The 25,011-nt window shown below is 47.4% G+C and overlaps 2 protein-coding genes across 2 annotated transcripts; both read right to left on the reverse strand.

Moving 5' to 3' along the window:
- Positions 1-632: 632 nt before the first annotated feature.
- On the reverse strand, positions 633-4,894 carry LOC103718072 (putative pectinesterase 66). Its single transcript, XM_089928284.1, has 5 exons — positions 4,677-4,894; positions 3,099-3,312; positions 2,149-2,427; positions 1,570-1,799; positions 633-786 (listed from the first exon to the last, which is right to left on the reverse strand). Exons 1-5 carry the CDS (start codon positions 4,892-4,894, stop codon positions 633-635), a joined length of 1,095 nt encoding a protein of 364 aa, XP_089784410.1.
- Positions 4,895-12,504: 7,610 nt separating this feature from the next.
- On the reverse strand, positions 12,505-13,230 carry LOC149751031 (uncharacterized). The gene has a single exon (XM_089928285.1). The coding sequence runs from the start codon at positions 13,228-13,230 to the stop codon at positions 12,505-12,507; it is 726 nt and encodes a 241-aa protein (XP_089784411.1).
- Positions 13,231-25,011: the final 11,781 nt, after the last annotated feature.

Below are 25,011 nucleotides of genomic sequence, written 5' to 3' on the forward strand. Positions count from 1 at the left end.
CATCTCTTGATATAGGATATTTAGAGTCCGGTGAGAGAGCACCTTTTCTGCTGCAAGGCACATCTACTGCAAGACAAATGGGGCTGTGGACTAGATAACATCCTTTATAGCTCATCACTCTGAATTATTTGTTTTAGACGGACTCGATTCTTGCTCTGAAGATTCTTGCTCTTTTGGATGCGTTTGTCTAAGAAAATATGAATTTCTCGTCTTAGCAAAAAAAAAAAAAAAAAACACAGAGACCTATTATTTAGAAGTATTTAATAAGATTTTTTTCCTTTTTTACTTAAAAGTTCATAGGTTATATTATCCTAAATTTAAGGAGTTGCAATTCGGCGAGATTAACCAGTTCTTGCAGGACCAACCCTGGATGAATCCAAGGCAAAAGGAGATTAACACATGGAGGCAAAGGGTGAAAACAAAAAGTAAATAAATAAAAAGACCAGGGAAATCAATTGGTTATTACAATTTTGTCATACGAAAGCATTTTGGATATATAATAAGCAGTTGGAAAGCAGGCTTGAGCCTTTGAGACAATTTTATATAATACGAGAAATTGGTTTCATTCATCCCATGGCACAAATCAAAGCAACATATGGCAACAAGATCAGAAAGGCCATGAGAATATCTCATCAGGGTTGCTGCGACAGCCAGCCTTCCTTGTCGATGAATTTGATGTTAGTGAAGTATTCCAATTGCTGGGGACCAAGCTTCTTCCATAGCAATCTTTGTGTGGCATCTGAATCTGGCCCGCTGCAACTATTCTCCGCATATGTTGTTTGGTGCCTAAAAATCCACATTAAAGTTAGCATTTCAGCATACATACGCACGTACTGAGATTTTCAGAAAAATAATGAAAGTTTCTCAACTGTAGAATTGCAAGTGAAACTGTCATGCAACATTTCAGATCGTAAATGCTGCCTTCACCAATCTTGACAAACCAAACTGACCCACTGATCTAGAATTAATAACAAATTTATGTGAATGCTTGCTGGATCTTACCCAATATCTATCGGACGTTATTACAAACTCTTCTTATTTAAGCCCTGACATTTTTGCCAAACCATAGATAATATACTCGTGCTGCTCTGATATTATTTATAACAACTCAAGATCTCATCCAAAAGAACTAGTCATAAGACATTATTTAGATTTCTTGATCTTGTATAAGTATTCAAGATCCATCCAGCGAATAACCGATGTGGGATTAAACACACATCTGCACAAATCATTATACTTGCTATAATTTTTGTTTACCCCTCTCTCTCTCTCTCTCTCTCTGTCTCTCTCTCTCTCTCTTCTTTTTCGAAAAAGGAAGGGGAGGGGAGAGACGACCTAGGCAAACTTGTATTAAATCATTTGCTCGCCAATATAGTCTTTTGTGACTCAAGTCCTTATGAATAGGCCTACTTGGAAGAATATGAGGATGCAAATAAGTCTGCTGTTGCATAATTTGAATGAGCTAGGGGAAAACAAATATTAATGGAGGTCCACCCAAGAGTCATTCTGGTCTACCAAGGTGCAACCACTTAATTTCAGACCAAAGCATAGAGTGATGATGGATCTTACCCATTGGTTTTCCAAGCATCCCAACCCTCAGGCACAACGTTGCCTCCCATGTACGTCTTATGGAACACCACAGTGGAGTAGGAATTCCATGCTCTTCCTAAAAACGTCTTGCCCCCATCCACCCTACAATCCTTGAACACAAAGCCACCCGGCGCGTCGGCTTTAGGCTTGCCATGTGCCGTTATCCGTCCTGGTTGTGCCCCCTCCATGATGGAATGCAAAGTGGACTTCTGCATGACAAAATAAAGAAGGCATTATACCTAATGTATTAGTTCTTGTCAAGTATACTTAGGTGAGGGTCCAATTAAATCACCCACTACCATCCGCGCATCATTTAGCACTAGGTCGCTGTACATACATACACACACACATATATACATACATACATACATACATATATATATATATATATATATATATATATATATATATATATATATATATATATATATATATATATATATATATATATATATATATATATATATGTTCCGGTGATTATTGACTCATTGTATATCGTCTACTTCTAACTAACTTGTTTGAGAGCTTGAATCTACATTTGGGACCCATGAATAACACATAGGTATAAATTTTTAGTCTAGATTGCATAAAGGATAGATTCGGAAGTACTAATTGCATGAATAGAAAGGATAGAACCTCATAGATAAATTGGCCGAATCCAAAGATAAAGTCGGCAGCACCTTCGATCCAACAATCATAGAGGTAGTGTCGGCCTCCGAAATCACACAATGTGTCTTGGTAGGTATAGAATGTACACCGATAAAAGGAGCCTTTGTCTCCTGCTCCAAACATTGCTAATGCTTGTTTGGATCCATACTTGACACGGTCGTATGTATTCTACCATGAAGAGCATTGTGTCAGGATTTGTTTCAGTAACATATAGATAACATGAACATGCTCTAGATTTTTGACTCATGGTGAATGAGAATGAGATTATGTTTGAACTAATTTCCATCCACCGAACCTATTAATATTTGCATGACACCTAAGGAATGTAAAGCAGTCTACCCCTTGATTTTAATCCAAATTATAATGGTATTTAGGTATTTTGCAGGGAAATTGCCACAAGATTATCACTAGATTTATAAAAGCTCTGATCTCTCAACTGAGAAGAATCTATCTTGATCAATAAGGTAGCTTCTCTATAGTGTAAAGCTATATATAGATTTTATTGTTGCTGTCACTTTTGTTCTACTTGCTGTTGTTGTCGGGTAGCCATTTCAATCATAACATGGAAACTCCCATCTACATAATTTTTGGACCATATTCCTCGAATAACAAGAAGCTACAAAATTCTCAATTGTGGTCTTCACATTCCCTTTTCTCTAGTTCAATTCCTTCTGAAATAGGACTGACTAATGACTCACCAGCCTTTTTTTATGACAAGACTCAAAATTGGAAGGAGTGCAAAAAAAATGTATAAACTTAGTTGTAGAAAAAAATTTAGAACAAGGACATATCCATCTTAGATTTTTATTAGTGGATCTGAGTTGTCCATGGATGCTTACCTTAAATGCGATATCTTTGACGTCAAAATTATTTGCTAAGATACTAAAAGTAACACCTTGCGTTTCTCCAGCAAGTACAGAATTTGGGAGACTGGTGTTGTTCCACTTAATCAAATCAAGGGGAGCAGGCTCATCCCACTCAACTGATGTCTGTTGGTGCCCTTCGCCTTCTAGAAAGATATACTCCTTTTTAGATGGAATGAAGACCTTCTCCCTGTGCAAGCAATGGAAGACATGAAATGTAGCTCCTTCTACATTGGGATGACTTGGGTTCAGCAATAGGTCTAAAGGTTGAACTTGATACCAATTCTTCTTGATGGAACTTGCCAATAAGGTTCTTAGATAAATAATCTCTATTGTTCCTCTAAAGACCAGCTCTACTGTTCATAATGATGATTATAACATTGAGATTTCCTACTTCTAAAGAGAGAGGAAACATGGATCCTGTTGGGGGGAAAATATGTCGTCACGCCTGCATGAACAGCCGAGCAGACCTCCTTCGACCTGGAGGCAGCCGAGCAGACCTCCTCCGACCTGGAGGCAGCCGAGCAGACCTCCTCCGACTTGAAGATGCCCGACTCGCGCTGTGGTCACATCCCCCCAGTGCGACCGAAAAACTACGCCTTGCCTTCGTAGACAATTAATGCGTATGACTTCTGCAGGCATTCAGTTTACTCAACAATCAATGCGTATGGCCCCTACAGGCACTCAGCTTACTCAACAATTAAAGCGTATGGCTTCTGTTGTCTACGGACATCAAGCCTCTTACGGCAAACCTGCTTGGCTACGAATGATGGCATGACTCCACGATGACTTGAGAGCTTCGGCCTAATTTCCTACGACAACAGCATTGATTCACGAGCATTAATTTCTACTGCATGCCTAATCGTATGACGGACCGTTTGCCCTGTCACATCACAGGTAACCCAGCCCACTCTATAAAAGGGGAACTTCCCCATTTTAAAAGGGGCTGGGAGATTGAAACTCTGGATATTCACGACTCCTCCCGTTCATACACTTGCCCCCTCTGACTTAAGCATCGGAAGGCCGGCGCCGGAAAACCCGGCCACCGGCTTCTTGCAAGTCTCCCGGAGGACGTCGCGCGCCGCCAGACCGCCGCCCGCTAATTCTCACCGGAGCTCCTCCTTCCTGGCCCAGTGGTCGCCTCCGGGTCCAAATTCCAGCAACAGATCCTTCATCCAGAAATGCTTGTGACATAATGGTAGTAAACTTAAACTTATAATCATCATTCAATAGAAAAATACCAATGGAACTGGTCTCTAGTTGGATGCAAAGGATCATTTTGTCCCACATAACAAGATTGGGGTGCTAAATATCTTTTTCTAAAGAAAGAAGATTGCTTTGAGTAATGTTGAAAAGAGGACTAATAAGCTCTCTGGTTTCTCAAATATAGATTCCGCCTTAATGCATCCATTGAGAGAGAGAGAGAAAGAGAGAGAGAGAAGACCAATACAATCAAACTCAAGTGTTCATGTTTTATCTGATTTAACATGAGATTATGAAATAATCTACCTGAAAATTTTGAGAGCATATAAATACAAAGCTAGTTAAGCAAACCTATAGATTCCTTGTACAACATGAATTCTGATCCATTGCTTATTGCCATCAGGAACTGAATCAATGGCTCTTTGAATGGTAGTGAAGTCTCCATGCCCAGACGCATCGACAGTGATATTTTTCGAGATCACAGCATATCCATCAACAGAATCATAATAGAGAAAAATCTGTGTCAAGGAGGTGAAGAGGAGGAGGAGGAAGAAGAAAGGAGATTGCATTGCTAACACATTTGAATGTAACAATAAAACTATTTGAAGAGAGCATAGGTAACAGTCCTGAGTTAATTACATATATATAAGTCTTAGCTCAAAGTTGTGAATTTAGTCTTTTAAATGCGTAATCTTTTTGTATCAACTAGTGCATGTAAAATGTTTGGTCTTTTAGATGCGTAATATTTTTGTGCCTTGTTAAAACAATAGCCACGGTACTAGTAATTAAGCAATTAAAAGCCTACATCCTTCCTCCATTACTCCTCCTTCCCTCCTCCTTTTTCCTTCTTCTCCTCCTCTTTATTTCCCCTCTTCACTCCATCCAAGGAAGCCAGGCAGGCCAGGCCTCTTCTTCCCATTTCTCTCGATCTTCTTCTCCTTTCTCTCTTAACTTTCCACCTTTCCACCAGCCAACCGAACCGGACAAAATCCTTCCTTTTGTCCTTCTTATTTCCTTTCTGTTTTTAAAGATTTTCGTAGAAAGATCTCTAAAGCAAGTTTTCTCTTTCTCCTTTCATATTTCCTTTCTTTCCCTTCCTTATTAAATCTCAGCATTTCTTTTGCAGAATTTGGATTTTAAATATTTTGATTGAAAAATCTCTAAATAAATTGTGTTGCTGGAAATTAGACCCGAGGGTAACCTTCAGCTGAGAAGGAGGAGCTCCAGTGCGGGAATGGCGGATGGCGGTCCGTCGACGAGCGGCGTCCTCCGGGGGACCTACAGCAAGCCGGTGGCCGGGGTTTCCGGCGCCGGCCCTCCGATGCTTAAGTCAGAGAGGGCTAATGTGTAGAATGATGGAGGAAATAGGTCTCCTGAGTTTCAGAATCCAACCAACCAACCCTCTTCTCAGGAGGAGGGGGTTTTCCTTTTATAGAGGGATATAGGTGTACCTGCGATGTGACGGAGCGAACGGGTTACCGTATGATTGTGCGTGTCGTATTAATGCGTGATCGTGTGAATTAATGCCTTGTCGTAGGAGATCAGACCGGAGCCGGTGAGTCGTCGTGGCTGATCGGACGTAGCCGAGTGAGTCAGCTGTTTGCCATGAAGGGCTGAGATCCGTAGATTGTATTAATTGTTGAGTGAACTAGAGATCAGTAGAGGCCATGCGCATTAATGGTCGAGTGAACCGGAGATCAGCAGAGGCCATGCGCATTAATGGTTGAGGGCAGTGGCAGGGCATGGTCCCTGGTCGAACTACAGGAGGATGTGACCGTAGCAGGTGGGCGGTGGGGTTGCGAGGCTGGGCTCTCGAAATCGAGGATGCCGAGGCCAAGGGTTCGGACGGGACGTCTCGGAGTTGAGCGCCTGGTCGGACGTCGGGCCCGGTTGCATGCCTTAAAAGTCGGGCAGGCGCCTCCAGGTCGGGCGCCTGGTCGGACGCCTCCAGGTCGGCTTCAGGTCGGGCGTCTGATCGGGCGCCTCCAGGTCGGGCACCTTTCGGTTGAGCGCCTAGTCGGGCGCCCCCAAGTCGGGCGCCTTTAGGTTGGGCGCCTTTAGGTACGTGCCGACCACGTGCCCTTGTGTTTCGGAGCGACTTATTTTTCCCCCAACACTACCCCCGACTTCCAAGTTCGAGCCGCTAGCGAGCTCGGGCGCGGGAAGTAGCTGTTTTTACCATGTTGGTGTGGGCCAGGAGATTTTGAATTATTTCGGCACTCCGCGCGCTTCAAGATGCCCTTAATGGGAGGAGACAGGGCGACACCCAAGCGTCCTCGCGTTGTGAGCTCATGATGGGGCTCCGCGATCCAATAGGACGCTTTCCTGATTCTGCATTCAAGGCGTCGATCTAAATTGAATATGCTGCTTCGGTTTTCGGGGCCGACGGGAGGCGGGATCCTGTTTCACCGATCCGTGCCGTCGGAGAGGTCTATATAAACGCCCATTCTGGCCCTAAGGGCTCTTATTTGGCTGCCACCATAGTTGCTCCCTGTTCCTACTCCTTTCATCCTTCTGTTCCTTCCGGCGGTATCCCGAGGCGATCGTCGCAGTTCCCCGACTCGTTGATATTTTCGGCGAAGATTTCAGTAGGTGCCTTCTTCCCCCCGTTTGCTCGGAGGGTTTTCATTTTTGCTTCCCTTCTTTTTGTCGTTTTCTGGGATGGGTCATCGTCCGGACGAAGTCGGGTCCGCCATGAGCGATAAGGAGGTGGAGATGACTGCTGAGTGGTTTTTCCCTCAGCGGGGGTTCCATCTGAAACTTGCGGGGTCAGGGGATCGAGTAACGAGACCTCCCCCGGGTCGGATCGGGGTGTATCTAGAAATACTCTGGGCCGGCCTGCGGTTCCCCCTCCACGGATTTGTGAATGAGCTCCTGGCGACTTATCAACTTGTCCTAGCGCAGCTTGCTCTGAACGCGTGGAGGATGATCGTCGGTTTTCTGTTCCTGTGCCTTGCGCACGGGATACCGACTTCGGTCAACGTCTTCCGGTGGTGCTTCTTACTGAAGTCCAACCCGAGAGACGGAGAATAGCTGTATCTTGCCCTTTGGGGTGGTCGGTCATTCTTCCGGGGCGCTCCGACATCCATTCACGGGTGGAAGAAGAAATTTTTATTTTTGTCCTCCGAGCGGTCATGGGGGTTCGACCCCAGGTGGGGGCAGGCCCGGCTCAAGACTGCCAACAAACTTTCCAAATTGTCCGAGAACGAGCAGGGGATCCTTGACGCTCTTTACGGCATCGAGGAAAACATTCTTCTGAACGACCTCGTAAGCGAGGACGCTTTAGTCAACGTAGGCTTGAGCTCGGCGCACCCTCAGGGTAAGGGCGGTTGTGGTTTTTGTTTTGTTTATTCTGCTCTTTATCTCTTCTTCCCTGACATTCGAATTTATTCCTTTTTTTTTTGTTCTTTCAGACGTTCCGAAGATGGTGACCAAGAACACGGCTCTCTATGCCCGGTTTCGGAAGAGGGCAGCCGAGATCGGTGGGGCCCCACCCGAGCCTAGAAAGAGGGCCAGATCTTCTACAGGTGCAGCTGCCGAGGCTACTGCCCCCCAAGCCGGGTCCTCCAGGCCTGCTCAAGAGGTCCCGGTCACCGACCGCAGGGGCTCGAGCTCCGCGGGGGCTTCCGTGACGCCGGCCTGCCCGGCTCCTATCTTGCAGCGCCCCGGTCGACAGCCTGTCCAACTGCGGCGCTCGGTTCCGAGCCGGGGAGCAGTCAAGGGGCTCCGAGGTCATCCTCGCCGGGCCCAGCGAGGCTTAGCCTCCCGAGTCCCTCGGAGGGTGAGGCCCGACAAGAGAGGAGGCCCTACTGCCCCGAGTGGGTAGTTTTCGAGGGTGACTCGGCCCTCAACAATGCTGAAATAGCGTGCCAGATTTTTCGAGTCGCGCTGCTCCCGGCCGACCAGGCCGAGATCCGGTCCATGAGCTACAACAGCTTCCTGGACGAAACTTATCGCTCTGCCGTCCGGGTAAGTTTGCCTTTATCTTTTGTATTCAGTTGTTGGCTTTAACTCACTCTCCCATTTGCTCTGTTTACAGCATCTCGATGAGATCGACACACTGATCTCCATAGCGACAGACTACCGGGACCGGGCCCGAAGGTGTCTGCGAGGACAGGAGGAGGCCGAGAGGAAGCTCGGCGAGGTCGAGGTCTCAAGGAGGGAGCTCCTCGCGAGGGTAGAAGCCGGCAAAGACGAGCTCCGGTCGCTGACTGCTCAGCTCGAGGAGGAGAAGGCTGCGCACGCTCTGGCCAGATCGAAAGTGCGCTCTGTCGAGGCTCGTCTGGCCAAGGCCCGCTCCGTGCTCGTCGTCCATCAGAACGAGGCGAAAGCTGCTCAGCTTAAGGTTGAGCAGCTTGAGGCCCGGGAGAAGGGGGCCCAGGAACGAGCTGACCATGCGGTGCAACTCTTCCGGGAGTCGGAAGAGTTCCGCGAGCTGCTAGAAGAAGAGTTCGTGGATGGACTTATCCGCGGCTTTGAAGACTTTCGAAATCAGCTGAAGCAGCTCTGCCCCGAGTTCGATCTCAACCTGCTCCAGCCGGGAGTGGGGATTGAGGAGGGCGAAGATGGGCCCGAAGGCCTGGCTGGGGCCGAGGTTCAAGCGGCCGGGGAGGCCACTCAGGAGGCTTCCGCCGAGGGGGCTCCTAAAGGAGCTCCTGATGCCGCCCCTGAAGCTGCCGGCGACGTCTCGGCTGAGGCCTCTATGATTGTGGCCGGGTCGGCGGAAGGACCTGGGGGGCTTCGACGGAGAGAGCCGAGGCGGCCGTTGTGGACAACCTCGGAGCTGCACCCGCCCTTTAGGATTTTGTTTCTTGTTTCGGTCTTTTCTTTTTTTGTAAGCAAGGTCGGCCCCCGAAATTGTTGTATGGCCGATTCTTAATTTTGTACTTCAGCCTTCGGGCTTTTATTAATGAAAGAACTTTCTTTGTAAATTCATGTTTACCTTTCTCTTCTTTGCGTGGTGGGTAAGCCTTTACTTTAATCGTTCGAATTGAATCCTTTCCGGTGAGTTCCTCTAAGTGCTCGAGCTTGGCTAAGCTCATAGACTTAGGTTCGAATCATGTTTGCTAAGTTATCAAGCTTAGGTCCGATAAGGATGGCACTTAGGCGCCGGGCTCAGACCTTAGGAAAATTCAGTCTTTGAGCTCGGCTAGGTTCGTAGACTTAGGGTCCGTAGACTTAGGTCCCGATTGCGTTCACTAAATTGTTAAGCTTGGATCCCGATTGAAAATCTGAGCTCGGACTCGAATCTTGCCGAGCCCTTGAGCTCGGCTCCCGAATTGTCGGAGCGCTGAGCTCGAACATTGGACCCCGAAGGGGTTTCGCCAGGTCTTTAGGTCCATCTCCCAGAAGATTTGGCCAGGTCTTCAGGCTCGGTTTTCTGGTTATAGGCTTACAAAAAATTTTGGAGTCGGTCCCCGAGGAGATCGTAGACCAGAGTCAAGCTATCATTGGGGCTTTCATGGCTGTTGGTCTCGAACTTGGTCGGAGTATCAACAAGTAGAATCGAGACTAACTCGGCACCTCTAAGCTCGGCTAGAGTATCTAAGCTCGAGGTCGTCGCTACAGGCCGGCGTCGACTTAGATCAGCGTTTGGACTCGGCCGATCCCTCATTCAGAGGGGTCTGTATGGACTGACCTGTAGATTAGCGGTGAGGAGAGCATGCCTGGGGTCGAGAGGAACTCGGCTAATGGTTGGCTCAGAAGGGTGTCCCGACCTTGGTCGGGGGAGGTCATGAGCTTGGTCGGGATTTTGTCAGTGATACAAGTGAATAGATGTAATGAAGCAGGTGCTGGGTGGAACGTACCTCATGCACCGTCTGAGTTAGGTGCCCCATGCTGAGGTAAGGAACCTCGCTCTTCGGCTAGCCTTTTGGGGGCATTCTTTGCCCTAGGATCTGCTTCAGGTACACCGACACATCGGAGGATATCGCAGTCGTCGAGAATTCGTGTAGGTACTATTTCGTTATCGCTGTCGAGTGCCATGGAGGGCCGTGAAGGTACGATCTCGTCTTTTCGAGGTCGATGGAGCTCAGGCTCGCTGTCGACTCTTGGGGCATCTCGACCTTAGTCGAGGAGGCGCTGCGGGGGGCCGCGAAGGTACTACCCCGTTGTCGTTGTCGAGCGCCACAGAGGGCTGTGAAGGTACTACCCCATGTTTCCGAGGTCGAGGGAACTCGGGCTCGCTGTCGACTCTTGGGGCATCTCAACCTTAGTTGAGGAGGCGCTGCAGGGGGCCGCAAAGGTACTACCCCGTTGTCGTTGTCGAGCGCCACGGAGGGCTGCGAGGGTACTACCCTATCTTTTCGAGGTCGACGGAGCTCGGACTCGCTGTCGACTCTCGGGGCATCCCGACCTTAGTCGAGGAGGCGTTGCGGGGGGCCGCGAAGGTACTAACCCGTCTTCCCGAGGTCGAGGGAGCTCGGGCTCGCTGTTGAGTCTCGGGGCATCCCGACCTTAGTCGAGGAGGTGCTGCGGGGGGGCGCGAAGGTACTACCCCGTTATCGTCGTCAAGCGCCACGGAGGGCCACGAAAGTACTACCCCATCTTTCCGAGGTCGAGGGAGCTCGGGCTCACCGTCGACTCTCGGGGCATCCTGACCTTAGTTGAGGAGGTGCTACGGGGGGGCCGCGAAGGTACTATCCCGTTGTCGTCGTCAAGCACCACGGAGGGCCGCGAAGGTACTACCCCGTCTTTCCGAGGTCGAGGGAGCTCGAGCTCGCTGTCGATTCTCAGGACATCCCGAACTCAGCCAGGGTCTTTGAAGGAGATCGGGACTGAGCTCGATATCTTCGCGGCGAGGTATTTCAGGCTTGGCCGGAGCATCCGAATTTGGTCGAGCATCCGAACGTGGTCGGGAATCCAAACTTGATCGGGTTTTCTGAGGATCACGAGGGTCCCGATGTCAGGAGGAGCACAGGGTAGTCAAAAAGAGCTATGAATTAACACAAGAGGGCGAGAATCATGTTCCCAATTGCCGAGGACCCCTTAGGGCTCTATTGGTAGTACATTCGAAGATTCTCAGAATTCTAGCTTCATGGGATGAGAGTCCTTTCGAGAGACTCCAGCTTGTACGCTCCGGGCCGCTGGACTCGCGCGATCCGGTAGGGTCCTTCCCAGTTCAAAGCTAGCTTCCCCTGCTCGGTAGGTTGAGAAGCTTCGGTTTTTCTGAGGACAAGATCTCCCACTTTGAAAGACTTGGCTTTGACTTTGGAATTGTAGTACTGGGCCGTCTTCTGTTAGTATCTTGCCATGCGGACTTGGGCGGCTTTCCTTATCTCTTCAATAAGGTCCAAGTTGTTCCTGAGCTTAGAAGAATTGGAGTCGGCGTCATAATGCTCTACTCTTAGTGAGGGGAGTCTGATTTCCAAGAGGATGACAACCTTTGTTCCGTATGTCAGGTTAAAGGGGGTCTCGCTGGTGGGTAGCCGGAACGTAGTTCGGTAGGCCCAGAGGACGTTGTATAGGTCCTCGACCCACTATCCCTTGGATCGGTCGAGCCTGGCCTTGAGCCTCCGCAAAATGGTACGATTCGTTACCTCGGTGTCTCCATTGGTCTGCGGATGGGCGACCGAGGTGAAAACGGTGATCGATGCCAAGTTTGGAGCAGAATTCTCTGAAACGGGCGTTGTCGAACTGACGACCGTTGTCAGATATAAGGATGTGGGGGAGTCCAAATCTGCAGATTATTGACTTCCAAATAAAATTCCGCATCTTCTGCTTGGTGATCCGGGCCATTGGTTCAGTTTCCACCCATTTAGTGAAGTAGTCGATGGAGATGACTAGAAACTTTCTCTGCCCGGTCGCCAGGGGGAATGGCCCCAGGATGTCAATTCCCCACTGGGCAAACGGCCAGAGGGCACGGATTGAGGTCAGCGGGGCCGAGGGTCGGTGCTGGATGTTGGCGTTCCGCTGGCATCGGTCGCACCTTCAGGCGAAGTCCATTGCGTCCTTTTGAAGTGTGGGCCAGTAGTATCCCTGACGCAAGATTTTGTGGGCCAGCGCTCGGCCTCCTAAATGATTCCCGCATATCCCTTCATGAACCTCTCGCATGGTATAGTCCGCCTCTGACGGGCGGAGGCATCTGAGGAGGGGAGAGGTGAAGGATTTTCGGTAGAGCTTGCCTTCATACAATATGTATCGGGAGGCTAAACGCCTGATTCGGTGTGCCTCGAGCTCGTCATTGGAAAAGGGCTTCATTTTGCAGATAGCTGAAGAGCTCGTCCATCCAGCTTGGCTCCGTCTCGAGGCAGAGGGCTGGCTCGGGCTCCTCGGTGCTGGGCGTTTGAAGGTACTCGAGCACCGTTGTCTTCGAGAGTTCGCTCATGCGCGAGGTCACCAGCTTCGATAGTTGGTCTGCTCCCAGGTTCTTTGTCCTGGAAATATGTTGGATGCTGAAGGAGCTCAGAGTAGAGGTGAAGTTCCGCACCTTCTGAAGATATTTCTGCATTGACAGCTCTCTGGCTTCAAAATCTCCCAAGATCTGGCTCACAACCAATTGGGAGTCACTAAAGACCTTTAGGTTCTTCACTTCCAACTTCTTTGCCAGTTTGAGCCCGGCGATGAGTGCCTCGTATTCCGCCATATTGTTGGAGGCGGAAAACTCAAAGCGCAGAGCTTGTTCTGCGACCACCCCATCCAGGTTGGTGAGAATGAGACCTGCTCCGCTACCCCCCGAGGTCGAGGAGCCGTCTACATATAAGACCCATGGCTGCCTCGGGGTCCTCTCCGTTGGGATGAGTGAGAGCTCGGGATCGTCCGGCAAAGTGCACTCTACAATGAAATCGGCTAGCGCTTGGGCTTTGATCGCCGGCCTCGGACGGTATTCGAGGTCGAACTCCCTGAGCTCGACTGCCCACTTGGCAATCCTCCCGGTGCGATCTGACCATTGTAGAATCTGCTTCATAGGCTGGTCGATCAGTATGGCCACTATGTGAGCCTGGAAGTAGGGCCGGAGCCTCTAAGCCGAGATAACCAGGGCGAAGATTGTCTTCTCCAATTTAGAATATTGGGTCTCGGCATCCCTCAAGACTCGGCTGGCATAGTATACTGGTCTTTGAAGTTTGTTCTCCTCTCAGACCAGGACTGAGCTTACTGCAACCGAGGAGACGGCCAAGTACAAATAGAGGAGCTCACCCTGTTAGGGCTTTGTGAGTAATGGAGGGGAATCAAGGAGGTGCTTAAGCTCCTCAAAAGCCTGCCGACATTCTTCCGACCATAAGAAGTTTTTCGGTCGCTTGAGGATTTTGAAGAAGGGAAGGCACCGCTCGGCAGACCTGGAAACAAACCTTTCCAAGGCCGCAATCCGTCCGGTGAGCTGTTGTACATCCTTGACCGTCTTTGGGGGCGCGATTTCTTGAAGTGCTCGAATCTTCTCAGGGTTTGCTTCGATTCCTCGTTGGGTCACCATGAACCCAAGGAATTTGCCCGAGGTGACTCCAAACGCGCACCTGGCAGGATTGAGCTTCATCCGATGCTTTCTGAGTTTGGAGAATATCTCGTTGAGGTCAGCCACATGGTCCTCTACTGTCCGGCTCTTCACCAGCATGTCATCCACATAGACCTCTATATTTCGGCCTATTTGATTTTTGAAAACCTAGTTGACCAGCCTCTGGTATGTAGCTCCGGCATTTTTCAACCTGAAAGGCATCACTTTATCGCAGTAAGTGCCCCTGTCGGTGATGAAAGCCGTCTTCTCCTCGTCTTCTGGCGCCATTCGAATTTGATTGTATCCCGAGAAGGCATCCATGAATGTCAATAACTGGTGTCCCGAGGTAGAGTCCACGAGCTGGTCGATGCTGGGGAGTGGAAAACTGTTCTTTGGGCAAGCTCTGTTCAAGTCGGTGTAGTCCACGCACATGCGCCACTTCCCATTGGCTTTCTTCATGAGGACCACGTTGGCGAGCCAGTCTGGATAGGAGACCTCCCGGATGAAGCCGGCCTCGAGAAGTTTGTCCACTTCCTCGGCCGCTGCTCGTTGTCGTTCTGGGGCGGAGCCCCATTTCTTCTGCCGCACGGGTTTGCAAGTCGGTTTCACCTGGAGTCGGTGAAGCATGACCTCAGGGTCTATTCCAGGCATATCAGCGGCGACCAGGCAAAGACGTCCATATTGGACCGAAGGAACTCGATCATGTGGTTTCTTTCAAGGAGGCTCAGGCCAGAGCTGACCTGCACGGTTAGCTCTGGGCAATTTTCTTGCAAAGGAATCTGGGCAAGAAGCTCACCAGGTTCTACCCGTCCTTTTTGGAGGTCGTCCCGCACTTCCAAGGTTTCAATGGGCAGCGTCTGATCGGGCGTTCGAGCTGGCGCCCTGGCCGGTAGCTCTTCTCGGCTTGGTGCCTTAGCTAGTTCCTTTACTTGGTGAGTTGCCACGTAGCACCGCTTAGCTATTGACTGGTTCCCGCGGACTTTGCCTACTCCTCGGTCGGCGGGAAACCGCATGAGCAGGTGATAGGTCGAGACCATAGCTTGGAGGTCATTTAATCCTGGTCTTCCAAGGATGGCGTTGTAGGCTGAAGACAGACGAACTACAAGAAAGTTTGTCCTCACTGTACTTTCTCGGGGGGCGAGCCCGACCGTGACAAGAAAGCTAATCTCGCCCTCAATCGGGACCGAGTCCCCGGTGAATCCGACCAACAGAGCATTCATTCTTCGAAGCTGGCTTTCTATTAACCCCATTTTCTAGTAGGCATGGTAGTACAAAATATTTGCCGAGCTTTCATTATCAACTAAGATACGTTTTACATCAAACTTATTTACAATCATGGAGATGACCATAGCGTCATCATGAGGAGTCTCAACTCCTTCCAAGTCCTCGTCCGAGAATGAGATGGCTTCGGAAGTGCGCGGGCGCTTCTGAGTCCTTCCTTCGACTGGTTCTTCAGCTGAGCTCCCTCCAATGGCGTTGATGGTGCCGGCAATAGGCCCATTGTCATTTGGATTCTCGGGCTGTGCGGCATTTTCCGCTGGCCTCCTCTCCTCACGCCGGTTCCGCACAAACCGGTTGAGCACTCCACGACGGATAAGTGCCTCGATCGCGTCTCGGAGCTGGAAACAATCCTCCGTATCATGGCCGTGGTCTCGATGGAAGCGGCAATACTTCCTCGAATTGCGCCAGGCTCCTGTATCCCGCATCGGGGGTGGAAGTCGGAAGAAGTCCCGACCTTCTATCTCCATCAGGATCTCGGCCCAGGGTGTGTTGATGGGAGTGTAGTTCTCGTATCTCCCCGAGGGCATTCGCGGTCGCGGCGGAGATCTTGGTCGAGGCGGGGACCATGGTCGAGGCTGTCCTTGCTGTCGAGGTGGACTCCTTAGCCGGGGGAGATTCTTATCTCAACGGGAAGATCGGCTTCTCTGGCGGCTGCGCTTTTCACGGTGCTTCTTCTGCTTCTTTGAACCCTGCTCGATCACGCCCCGCCTAGAGGCGATATCCTCCTTGGCCTTTGCATACTTCCGAGCTCGGACCAGCATCTCGATGAACTCGGCGGGGAAGCTCTTCTCGATGGAGAAGAGGAATCTATAGGAGCGAGCCCCAGCCTTTAGCGCCGACATGGCTATTGACTGGTCGAGCTCGCGGACCTCTCAGGTAGCAGCGGTAAAGCGGTCGAGGTATTCTCTGAGGGATTCCCCTTCCTTCTGCTTAACGTCCAGGAGGGAATCCGATGTTCGCCGCTGGCGCCAGCTAGCAGCGAACTGTCTGCCGAGCTGCTCAAAAGAGGATATTGTGCTCGGCTTCAGTCCAGAAAACCAAAGCCGAGCAGTCCTCCAAAGAGTTGCTGGGAAGGCTTTGCAGAGCACGGCCTCCGAGGACCCTTGCAGTGCCATAAGGGCTCGGTAACTCTCCAAATGGTCGAGGGGGTCGGTAGTTCCGTTGTAGGGCTCCACTTGAGGCATTTTGAACCTCGATAGGACCGGCTCATCCTCGATCTGGCGGGAGAAGGGGGACTTGGTGGAAAACTCAAAGTCACCCTCGTGCCTTGCCCTTTTGCTGTGAAACGCCTCAATCTGGCGTTCAAGGTTCTCAACCTTTCTGTCGAGCTCCCCAGCCTGGGGGATTGCCACAGTAGTCTGCTCTGGCTCGCAACAGTCCGTGGCTGAGGCCCTGTTTGGGGGAGCTTTTGGAGGGCCAAAAAGCACTTTCTGGCTCTCCAAAAGTACTTTTAGCTAAAAAATGGTGTTTGGTAAATTTTCTGAAAAGCTGTTTCAGCTTTTGCGGGAAGCTGCAGCTTTTGGGGGGAAGCTCCAATTTAGAGCTTTCCGAAAATGCTGTTTTCAGCTTTTTCTGAAAGCTGTATTTTTGACCAAAATACCCCCATTTAAAAATAAAAAAAATTTCCTCCCAAAAATCTCTCTCTCACGGTCTCTTCCTCTCCCACCCAACCCCATTCCCTCTCCCCCGCCGCCGCACCCTCTCCCCCTGCCCCGCCGTCGCACCCCCTCCCTCTCCCCTGCCCCCATGGTGGGGAGGTGCCGAAGAAGAGGAAGACAGGTGGTCTTCCCCTTCCCGCGGCCGCCACTAGCGACGATGTCCCCGTCACGGAAAGGGACGGTGCCGAAGAAAAAGGAGGTCCCACGGCCCCCCTCCCGCGTCTGCGAGGCCCCGCCGTCGCACCCCTTCCCTCTCCCCCTTCCTGCGGCCGCCGGCGGTCACGACCCGCCCCCCTCCCGCGTCCGCCACGGCCCGGCCCGGCGCTGTCGGCCTCGCGGGAGAGCACTTCCCAAGGGGCCAGCCGTGGCCCGCCGGCCACGACTCGGCCCCCTCCCGCGGCCGCGGCGGCCTGGCCCCCTTCCGGCGCCGCCGGCCGCACGGGAGGAGAAGAAAGGAGAACAGGGGAGAGGAAGAAAGGAGAAGAAGAGAAGAAAAAAAAAGAAAAGGAAAAAAGAAGAAAAGAAAAGAAAAAAAAGAGAAGAAAAGAAAATTTAAAAAATAATAAAAAAATAAATAAATAAATATTTATATAATTGAATGAATGAATGAATAAATAAATAAGATAATAAAATAAATATATTTCAACATTATTAATTATTTACACTAATAATTATAATATTTTATACTTTTATTATTGTATTATACTATAAATATTATATTATATTGCATTACATTATAATACATTAATATGTTATTTTAAATAATTTAATATTATGTTTTATTATGAGAAATTAATTTATACTAATAATTATAATATTTTATACCTTTATTATTGTATTATACTATAAATATAATATATATTACATTATATCGTAATACATTAATATGTTATGTTAAATAATTTAATATTATGTTATATTACCAAATATTAATTTACTCTAATAATTATATTACTATTATGCTATATTATAATAATATTATTTTATATTACAAAAATATTATACTATATCGTATATTTATGTATTAATATATGTTATGTTTTATTATATTCTGTTGTATAATACTATGCAATGTCCTTTATGGTAATTTTGTCATACAAAAGTACTTTTCCAGTTTGTTTATCAAATACAAAACAAAGTACCACAGCACTTTACGAATGTAGTTACCAAACAGCAAACAGCTTTTTATAACAGCTCTACTTCAGACAGCTCTACTTCCAACAGCTTTACTTCCAACAGCTCCTGACTCGGCTTTCGAAAGCGGCGGCCTTCTGTCCATGCTCCTCCCTAGCAATTCTCTCTGGGGAGACGCCCGGGCTGAGTCTTGGCGATAACATCGTTCTTCATTGTTGGCCCTCGAGGAGCTATTGAGGTTTTGGCCCCGGGGCACCGGTCCATTTGGAGGAAGCACTGGCTGGACCTGGGCCTACGGAGACGGCATGGGTGGGGTTTCCCCATGTTGCAGTCCCTGGACGGCGGCGGCCAAAGCCTGGACCTGCTGCACCAGGATGTCGAACTGTTCCAGCTGGACTTGGGGGGCTGGGTCGGCCGGAGGTGGCGAGTTCTGGACAGAGTGTCCAGGACTTGATGGGAGACGTCGGGAAGTATTGGAGGCTCCCTTGCTTCTCAGCTTCATGGCCACAACTCGGGCCCTTCCTCTAGCGCCAACTGTTGCTGGAAATTGGACCTGGGGGTGACCTTCAGCTGAGAAGGAGGAGCTCCAATGCGGGAATGGCGGATGGCGATCCGTCGGCGAGCGGTATCCTCCGGGGGACCTGCAACAAGCCGGTGGCCGGGGTTTCCGGCGCCGACCCTCCGATGCTTAAGTCAGAGGGGGCTAATGTGTAGAATGATGGAGGAAATAGGTCTCCTGAGTTTCAGAATCCAACCAACCAATCCCCTTCTCAGGAGGAGAGGGTTTTCCTTTTATAGAGGGATATAGGTGTACCTGCAATACGACGGAGCGAACGGGTTACCGTATGATTGTGCGTGTCGTATTAATGCGTGATCGTGTGAATTAATACCTTATCGTAGGAGATCAGGCCGGAGCCGGTGAGTCGTCGTGCCTGATCGGACGTAGCCGAGTGAGTCAGCTATTTGCCGTGAAGGGCTTGAGATCCGTAGATTATATTAATTATTGAGTGAACCGGAGATCAGCAGAGGCCATGTGCATTAATGGTCGAGTGAACCGGAGATCAACAGAGGCCATGCGCATTAATGGTTGAGGGCAGTGGCAGGGCATGGTCCCTGGTCGAACTGCAGGAGGATGTGACCGCAGCAGGTGGGCGGTGCGGTTGGGAGGCCGGGCTCTCGAAATCGAGGATGCCGAGGCCAAGTGTTCGGACGGGACGTCTCGGAGTTGAGCGCCTGGTCGGATGTCGGGCCCGGTTGCATGCCTTAAAAGTCAGGCGGGCACCTCCAAGTCGGGCGCCTGGTCGGACGCCTCCAGGTCGACTTCAGGTCGGGCGCCTGGTCGGACGCCTCCAGGTCGGCTTCAGGTCGGGCGCCTCCAGGTCAGGCACCTTTAGGTTGGGCGCCTTCAGGTACGTGCTGACCACGTGCCCTTGTGCTTTGGAGCGACTTATTTTTCCCCCAACAAATTGTATAACGGAAACTAGTGATCTTTGATTTGAATCATAAACCCTGACCACCAGGTTACAACATATACACCTATTATACTTCATTTTACTTATCCACATCCATTTAGATCATTATTTAATAATCATTCAATATATATTATGGTATTTCTAGAAAAAGACTATCAAACTCTTGTAAGTAGATGATGACAACCATTTCTTTCTTGTCTTTTTGGTACAAAAATAACGTATAAGCAAAAAGTGTAAGTAGTCCAAAATACATAATTATATTTTAAACACTTCCTTGATTTTGCAAAACGGAAGTCAATAATGAAGCTGAGGTATGCTTTTTCATTACAGGGAAATTGCAAAGTTCAAGTCTTAACTTCAGGATGATTGTACCACAGAACTGATGTCGCATTTAGGTGTCCTAACCCAACACACTCTTGTCCGGTAACCATTCCGAGTGGGGTCCAATTCCAAAAGGGAGGCTCAGATAAATTGTATCCCCATCGCATCAAATCCTATTTGGGTGCTTGGAAGGCAACCTAATTCACTGTCATGCCGATAAGTATGCGAAATGATGAACACCTCCGCAGATTGTTACCATTTGGCTAGGTCTTGCAAAAGAGGTTACCTGCATTATGAAAAGAAGACAATCGATTAATCCATTTGATTACAATGGCAGTATCATCCTCGATCCAAATCTGGTTGGCCTGAAACAAGCAGACAGCATCCTGAATGGAAGCCCACAGCCTCACCAACTTGGCAAAAGGGACTGTACAAGAATTAAGCCTTATGCCTACTGCTCTAACTAAAGCCCCATAAGAATCCCTGATAACATAACCTGCAGCAGCTGCCGATGGGGTAGCAGATCCATCAAAGTTGAGTTTGAGAACACCAAGGGGTGAAGGAGTCCAGGACACTAAGTGAGAAGATGAATGTGAGAAAGAACCAGAAGAAGAAGAAGATCCCAAGTACCTTAACTGTTTTATAAACCCAGCCGAGTCGTCATATAGAAATCATGATAGAAACACGTAACATTCCTTACCAACTGCATGGAGGATATAGTAAGATGCTGAAACAGCCTGAGATTCCAAGCATTCCACATGGACCATAAGGTAAATGCTATGGCAGCCGTCTTCGACCTCTCTACCTGAGCTACTGACAGCATAGCGAGCAGTGCTGACAAAGAATCTGGAGAGCTTTAGTCCAATGGATGAGTCATACACTTTTAGTATAAATACATCCAAAAAAATCAAAAGATAATAAGTTCAGAGCGCTTTAGACAACTCTCCCTATACAAGGCTACCCAATCCGTAGCTAAGTGTAACAATCTCGAAAGAATGTCAAAGTAGAGAATGAACAAATAAGGGGACAAGGGGCATCCTTGTCTGAGGCCTATTGATGGAACTAAATCAAGAAGTAGGGAATCCATTAACTAGTAAGGCAAAACTAGGGTCCATAACATAAGCATGCACCCGGTCAATGAAATGAGGATCAAAGCCATATTGCTTCAAAACCCTAAACAGAAAATCCTAAAGAATGCGATCAAAAGCTTTTTCCATATCAGCCTTAACAAGCATTAAGCTTTTTGACCTGAAGGTCTTAGTAAGCGAATGCATAATTTCTTGTGTGACTAGGAGATTGTCCACAATTCTTTGACCATGAACAAAGGCACCTTGTCTAGGGGATACTAAATTAGACATGAGAGGCTTAAGTCTTTGCATTAAAATTTTGGCCATAACTTTATAGATTGTGTTACATAAGCTTATAGGCCTAAAATCAACTAGAATGATGATGATGAGGCCATTGCCAGGCTTGTTGAACCATGGCATAAACCCCAGGGCAAAACTGAAAGAGTAGATGCCCTATAAGCCAATCATTTGATGGGTTTCTCTTTGTAATCCTCCAAATCATGTACTTTGACACTCGATATATATCAATAAAGGCATTGTGTTTCATTATTTGCTGCTTATCTATTTTATTATTGGATGATGAACCCCATAAATTAGGACATTGGTTTTAGGGTTATGATGAGATCATACCAGTGAGACCTAAAATCCTAAAATCCTAATTTAGAATATTCCCAGTCAAATTGGTATATTGAGTCGGGGATCAATATTACCGGAAAGACTGGCACATCTTATGTATGCTCAATGTAGAGGGTGATTGATCTCACAATCACTTGTGTGAGACACTAATACAAAGATGTGGGTGCTCATTAGAGGAATGAGTTCACTGAAATGACCAGCCATGAGAACATCTTATGGATTCTTACTTAATTATCAAAAGATGGTTCTCATAGTGGGAGTTGTGCAAGTGATCCTTAGACCTGAGATCACCATGGTACCTTGTGCACTTGAAGCTATGTTTTGGTTTACCCTCATTCACGACATTGCGTTGTGTACGGGGTATTCTGGATATGGTGGATTTTATACGAAGGTTGTGAGTAGGTCAACAAGGAATCAGTCACTTCTAGTAAGAGAAGGTAACATCCTACTTACTCTAATCTTATAATGATTCAAGAAGCCTTTGATCAAAACAAAATGAATATTAGAAAGAGTTTCTAATGTTTCATTGTTTGAATTATCATATAAAAGATTGAGAGAGACAAGAATAAGTGATTGAGTTTGATATTGATCCATACTCGAGCACTTATTCAGGATGTAGTATGACTGAGGGATTGAATTGCACAGTAACTTTCCACTGAAGGGTATGTTTGGATTTGTCCAATACATTCCTCATCTTCCGGGTAGACATGATACGTTGCTAGACGTCAATCATGTCTTGTGGGTTGATCGGATCAAAGAGTTTGATTAGATCAAAGCATCAGAAAGGTTTTGATTGCTAAGTCAGGTTTAGCACTAAATTGAACCTAAATTGGATTAGAGGTATTCTAATCAGGTTAGGTCAACTTGCACCTGCACCTACTGCTGGCTAAGATAAGGAACCCAATGGGTCACACACAAGGGAATTGATCAAGGGTCTAATTGGATTAGATCATGTTTGCAAGATGAACATGCTAGCACGTGTTGCAAACCCTAGCTCCTGATTTAAATTAAATTCGAATATGATTCTTAGATTAGGTTGATCTACTATGATTAGATCATGACCTAATATGGGTTAGCCAAGAGTTGAAACCCATTTGGCTTTAATTAGACCTGATTTGATTAGGTTTAATGTTTTCTTTAAGTTGGTTAAACCCAATTGGATTGGGTTTGATAGGGCCTTCACTTCTGGACCATTGGATCGCTTCCTGGATGAAGGATCTGGTCCACTGGTTGGCGCCTTCATCTGGACCATTGGATGGCTTCCTGGATGAAGGATCTGGTCCACTGGTTAGCGCCTGAATCTGGTCCACTGGTTAGCGCCTGAATCTGGACCACTGGATGGCTCTCTGGATGAAAGATCTGGACCGTTGCTCAGCGCCTGAATCTGGACCACTGGATGGCTCTCTGGATGAAAGATCTGGACCGTTGCTCAGCGCCTGAATCTGGACCATCGGTGATGGCATCTTGCTTCTGGACCATTGGATGGCACCCTGGATGATGATGCGCTGATCTGGACCATTAGATGGCGCCTAGATCTGGACCATTGGCTTTGGTTCACTGCATTTGGGCCCTTGGATCATCAGGATTTAAGAGGGAGATGTGAGAAAGAAGTTGATACACCCTTCTCCTTAGCACCCCATCATGATGGGATGCATCTCTTGGCACATGCCTCATCATGATGAGGTGTGTGGATGGGATGCATCCCTTTATGATGCATCCCTCCATCTCTTATAAATAAGGAGGTGCCTTGGGGTTCTAAAGATCATCCAAAAAAAAGCCTCTCCTTCTCTCTCCCTTATCCCTTCTTTCTTACAAGCCTCTCTCTTTTGTCTTAACCCAAGATAAGAGGGTCTTCTTTAGGACAAAAAGGCTAGTGAATGTTTTAGAGGTAGAAAGGAAGAAGGAAGTGAAGGAAAATCAGCCAATTAAATCCTTTGGAAGGATTGAACAATTAGAATCAAGTTTTGGTGGAGCTAGAGTCTTGAACCCATTCCTGTGTGGATCAACATCGGAGGGCGAACATTTGGGCACCTTAGGACATCTTCAGATATATTGGATATAGCGTGATAGGTATTCTTCTATACCAAGATTATATTTTCTACATTATTTGGTTATACTATTAAGGCGATCTTGGCTTATTAGGGTTTCATATAATGGGTTTTATAAGAAAATTTTATAATCCCGTATCTTCCGCTGCGCCCTAGGGCACTGGGAAACCCTAACAGTGGTATCAGAGCCACCCTTAATCTGTTTAACCAAATGATAATACATGCTATTATCTTGATGCTATGAGATAGCTAGGTTGTTTGTATGCATGATTAGTTTATGCTATGAGATAGTGTTATATTCATGTTGTAGCATAGTATAATTGCTAGTGCTAAATTATAGAATGTGCAATGAGACCAATATAGTAGTATGAAAACTTTGGGCTGACCCATTCTGGAACAATCGACTCAGTTGGTGTCTAGGAAGGAAGCCACAGGTGGTTACTTAATTAGGACCTCACTTTCTGAGTGAGGGGTGCCTCCCACCTGCTTTCCTGGCCAATTATTTGATTGTCCTTTATGGTTGAGTTTAATGTTAGTAAGATACTACTATTTGAAAGCCCTCACTAAATTCATAATTAAGTTGTAGTGTTAATTGCTTTAAGCTGAGCCATTCTGAATCAATTGACTAAGTTGGTGTCTAGGAAAGAGACTACAGGTGGTTATTTAATTAGGACCTTACTAAGTAAGGAGAGCCTCCCATCTGCTTACCTGGCCAACTATTTGATTGACCTCCATGGAAAAGCTAATTGCTGATATAACACTATAAAGGTCCTTCCTTCATGCTTAGATATTATTATGTCAATATCTACGCTAGCTTGTTGTGATTCCCACAAGGCTAGTATTAGGGATTGATATTGTAATATCTTGGTGCATATGATGCATATGGTATATTTTAATATGTTGCCTTGTTGTGATTCCCACAAGGACAGCATTATTCAAATATGACTGTATAAAAATGAAGGATTTGACTTAACTAGACACAATAGTTTGTTGTGATTCCCACAAGACTATATGTGTGCTAGAGGACAGAATAAAGTTGAGAATTGCATGGGATGCAATTGGAAAGAGTTTCCTACCTTTGAACTTATAAGGGCTTGTTGTGATTCCACAAGGTCTTTTATAAGAAATTTGGATCTCAACCCCACTAAGAAAATTAGTATTTTCTCGTTCATCATACTTGAGGGTTATGATATTCGATAAAATAGTGGAAGTAACAATTAGATAAAAGTCCTTGTCTGATTGAATACATGTCATCATGATTGGTCTGCTTATATTAGTGTTCTTTGTAATTATAGATTAATTCTGCAAAAATGGCATCTTCACTCTCACTTAGAGGTATCTTAGATACAAACAAATTGACTGGTCACAACTATGTGGATTGGTTGAGGAATTTAAAGATTGTTCTCACACAAGAAAAACTTTCCTACATTCTTGAAACCCCTGACCTAGGGTCAGCAGGGGAAGATGCAACTGAGGAGGAATTGGCCACATATCGTATGTGGAAAAATGACAGTTTGACTATCAAATGTATCATGCTTGCTTCTATGAATAATGAATTGCAGAGGCAGCATGATAGCATGGATACTCACTCCATACTCCTTAACTTAAAGGAGTTATATGGTGAGCAGAGCAGAACTGCTAG

The sequence above is a fragment of the Phoenix dactylifera genome, chromosome 17 (genome assembly GCF_051530095.1).
Source record: "Phoenix dactylifera cultivar Ajwa chromosome 17, Ajwa_hap1_PhDact_Kaust_v1.1, whole genome shotgun sequence".
In the NCBI taxonomy this organism is placed as follows: Eukaryota; Viridiplantae; Streptophyta; class Magnoliopsida; order Arecales; family Arecaceae; genus Phoenix; species Phoenix dactylifera.

Excerpts from the sequence above, each read along its gene's own strand:
- LOC149751031 (XM_089928285.1), bottom strand. The coding sequence starts at position 13,230 with ATGAAGCAGATTCTACAATGGTCAGATCGCACCGGGAGGATTGCCAAG.
- LOC103718072 (XM_089928284.1), bottom strand. The coding sequence starts at position 4,894 with ATGCAATCTCCTTTCTTCTTCCTCCTCCTCCTCTTCACCTCCTTGACA. Across the intron at positions 1,800-2,148 it reads GACTAAAAATTTATACCTAT|AAGTCCACTTTGCATTCCAT; the intron begins GTGTTATTCATG and ends TTTGTCATGCAG. Across the intron at positions 787-1,569 it reads GATGCTTGGAAAACCAATGG|GCACCAAACAACATATGCGG; the intron begins GTAAGATCCATC and ends GTGGATTTTTAG.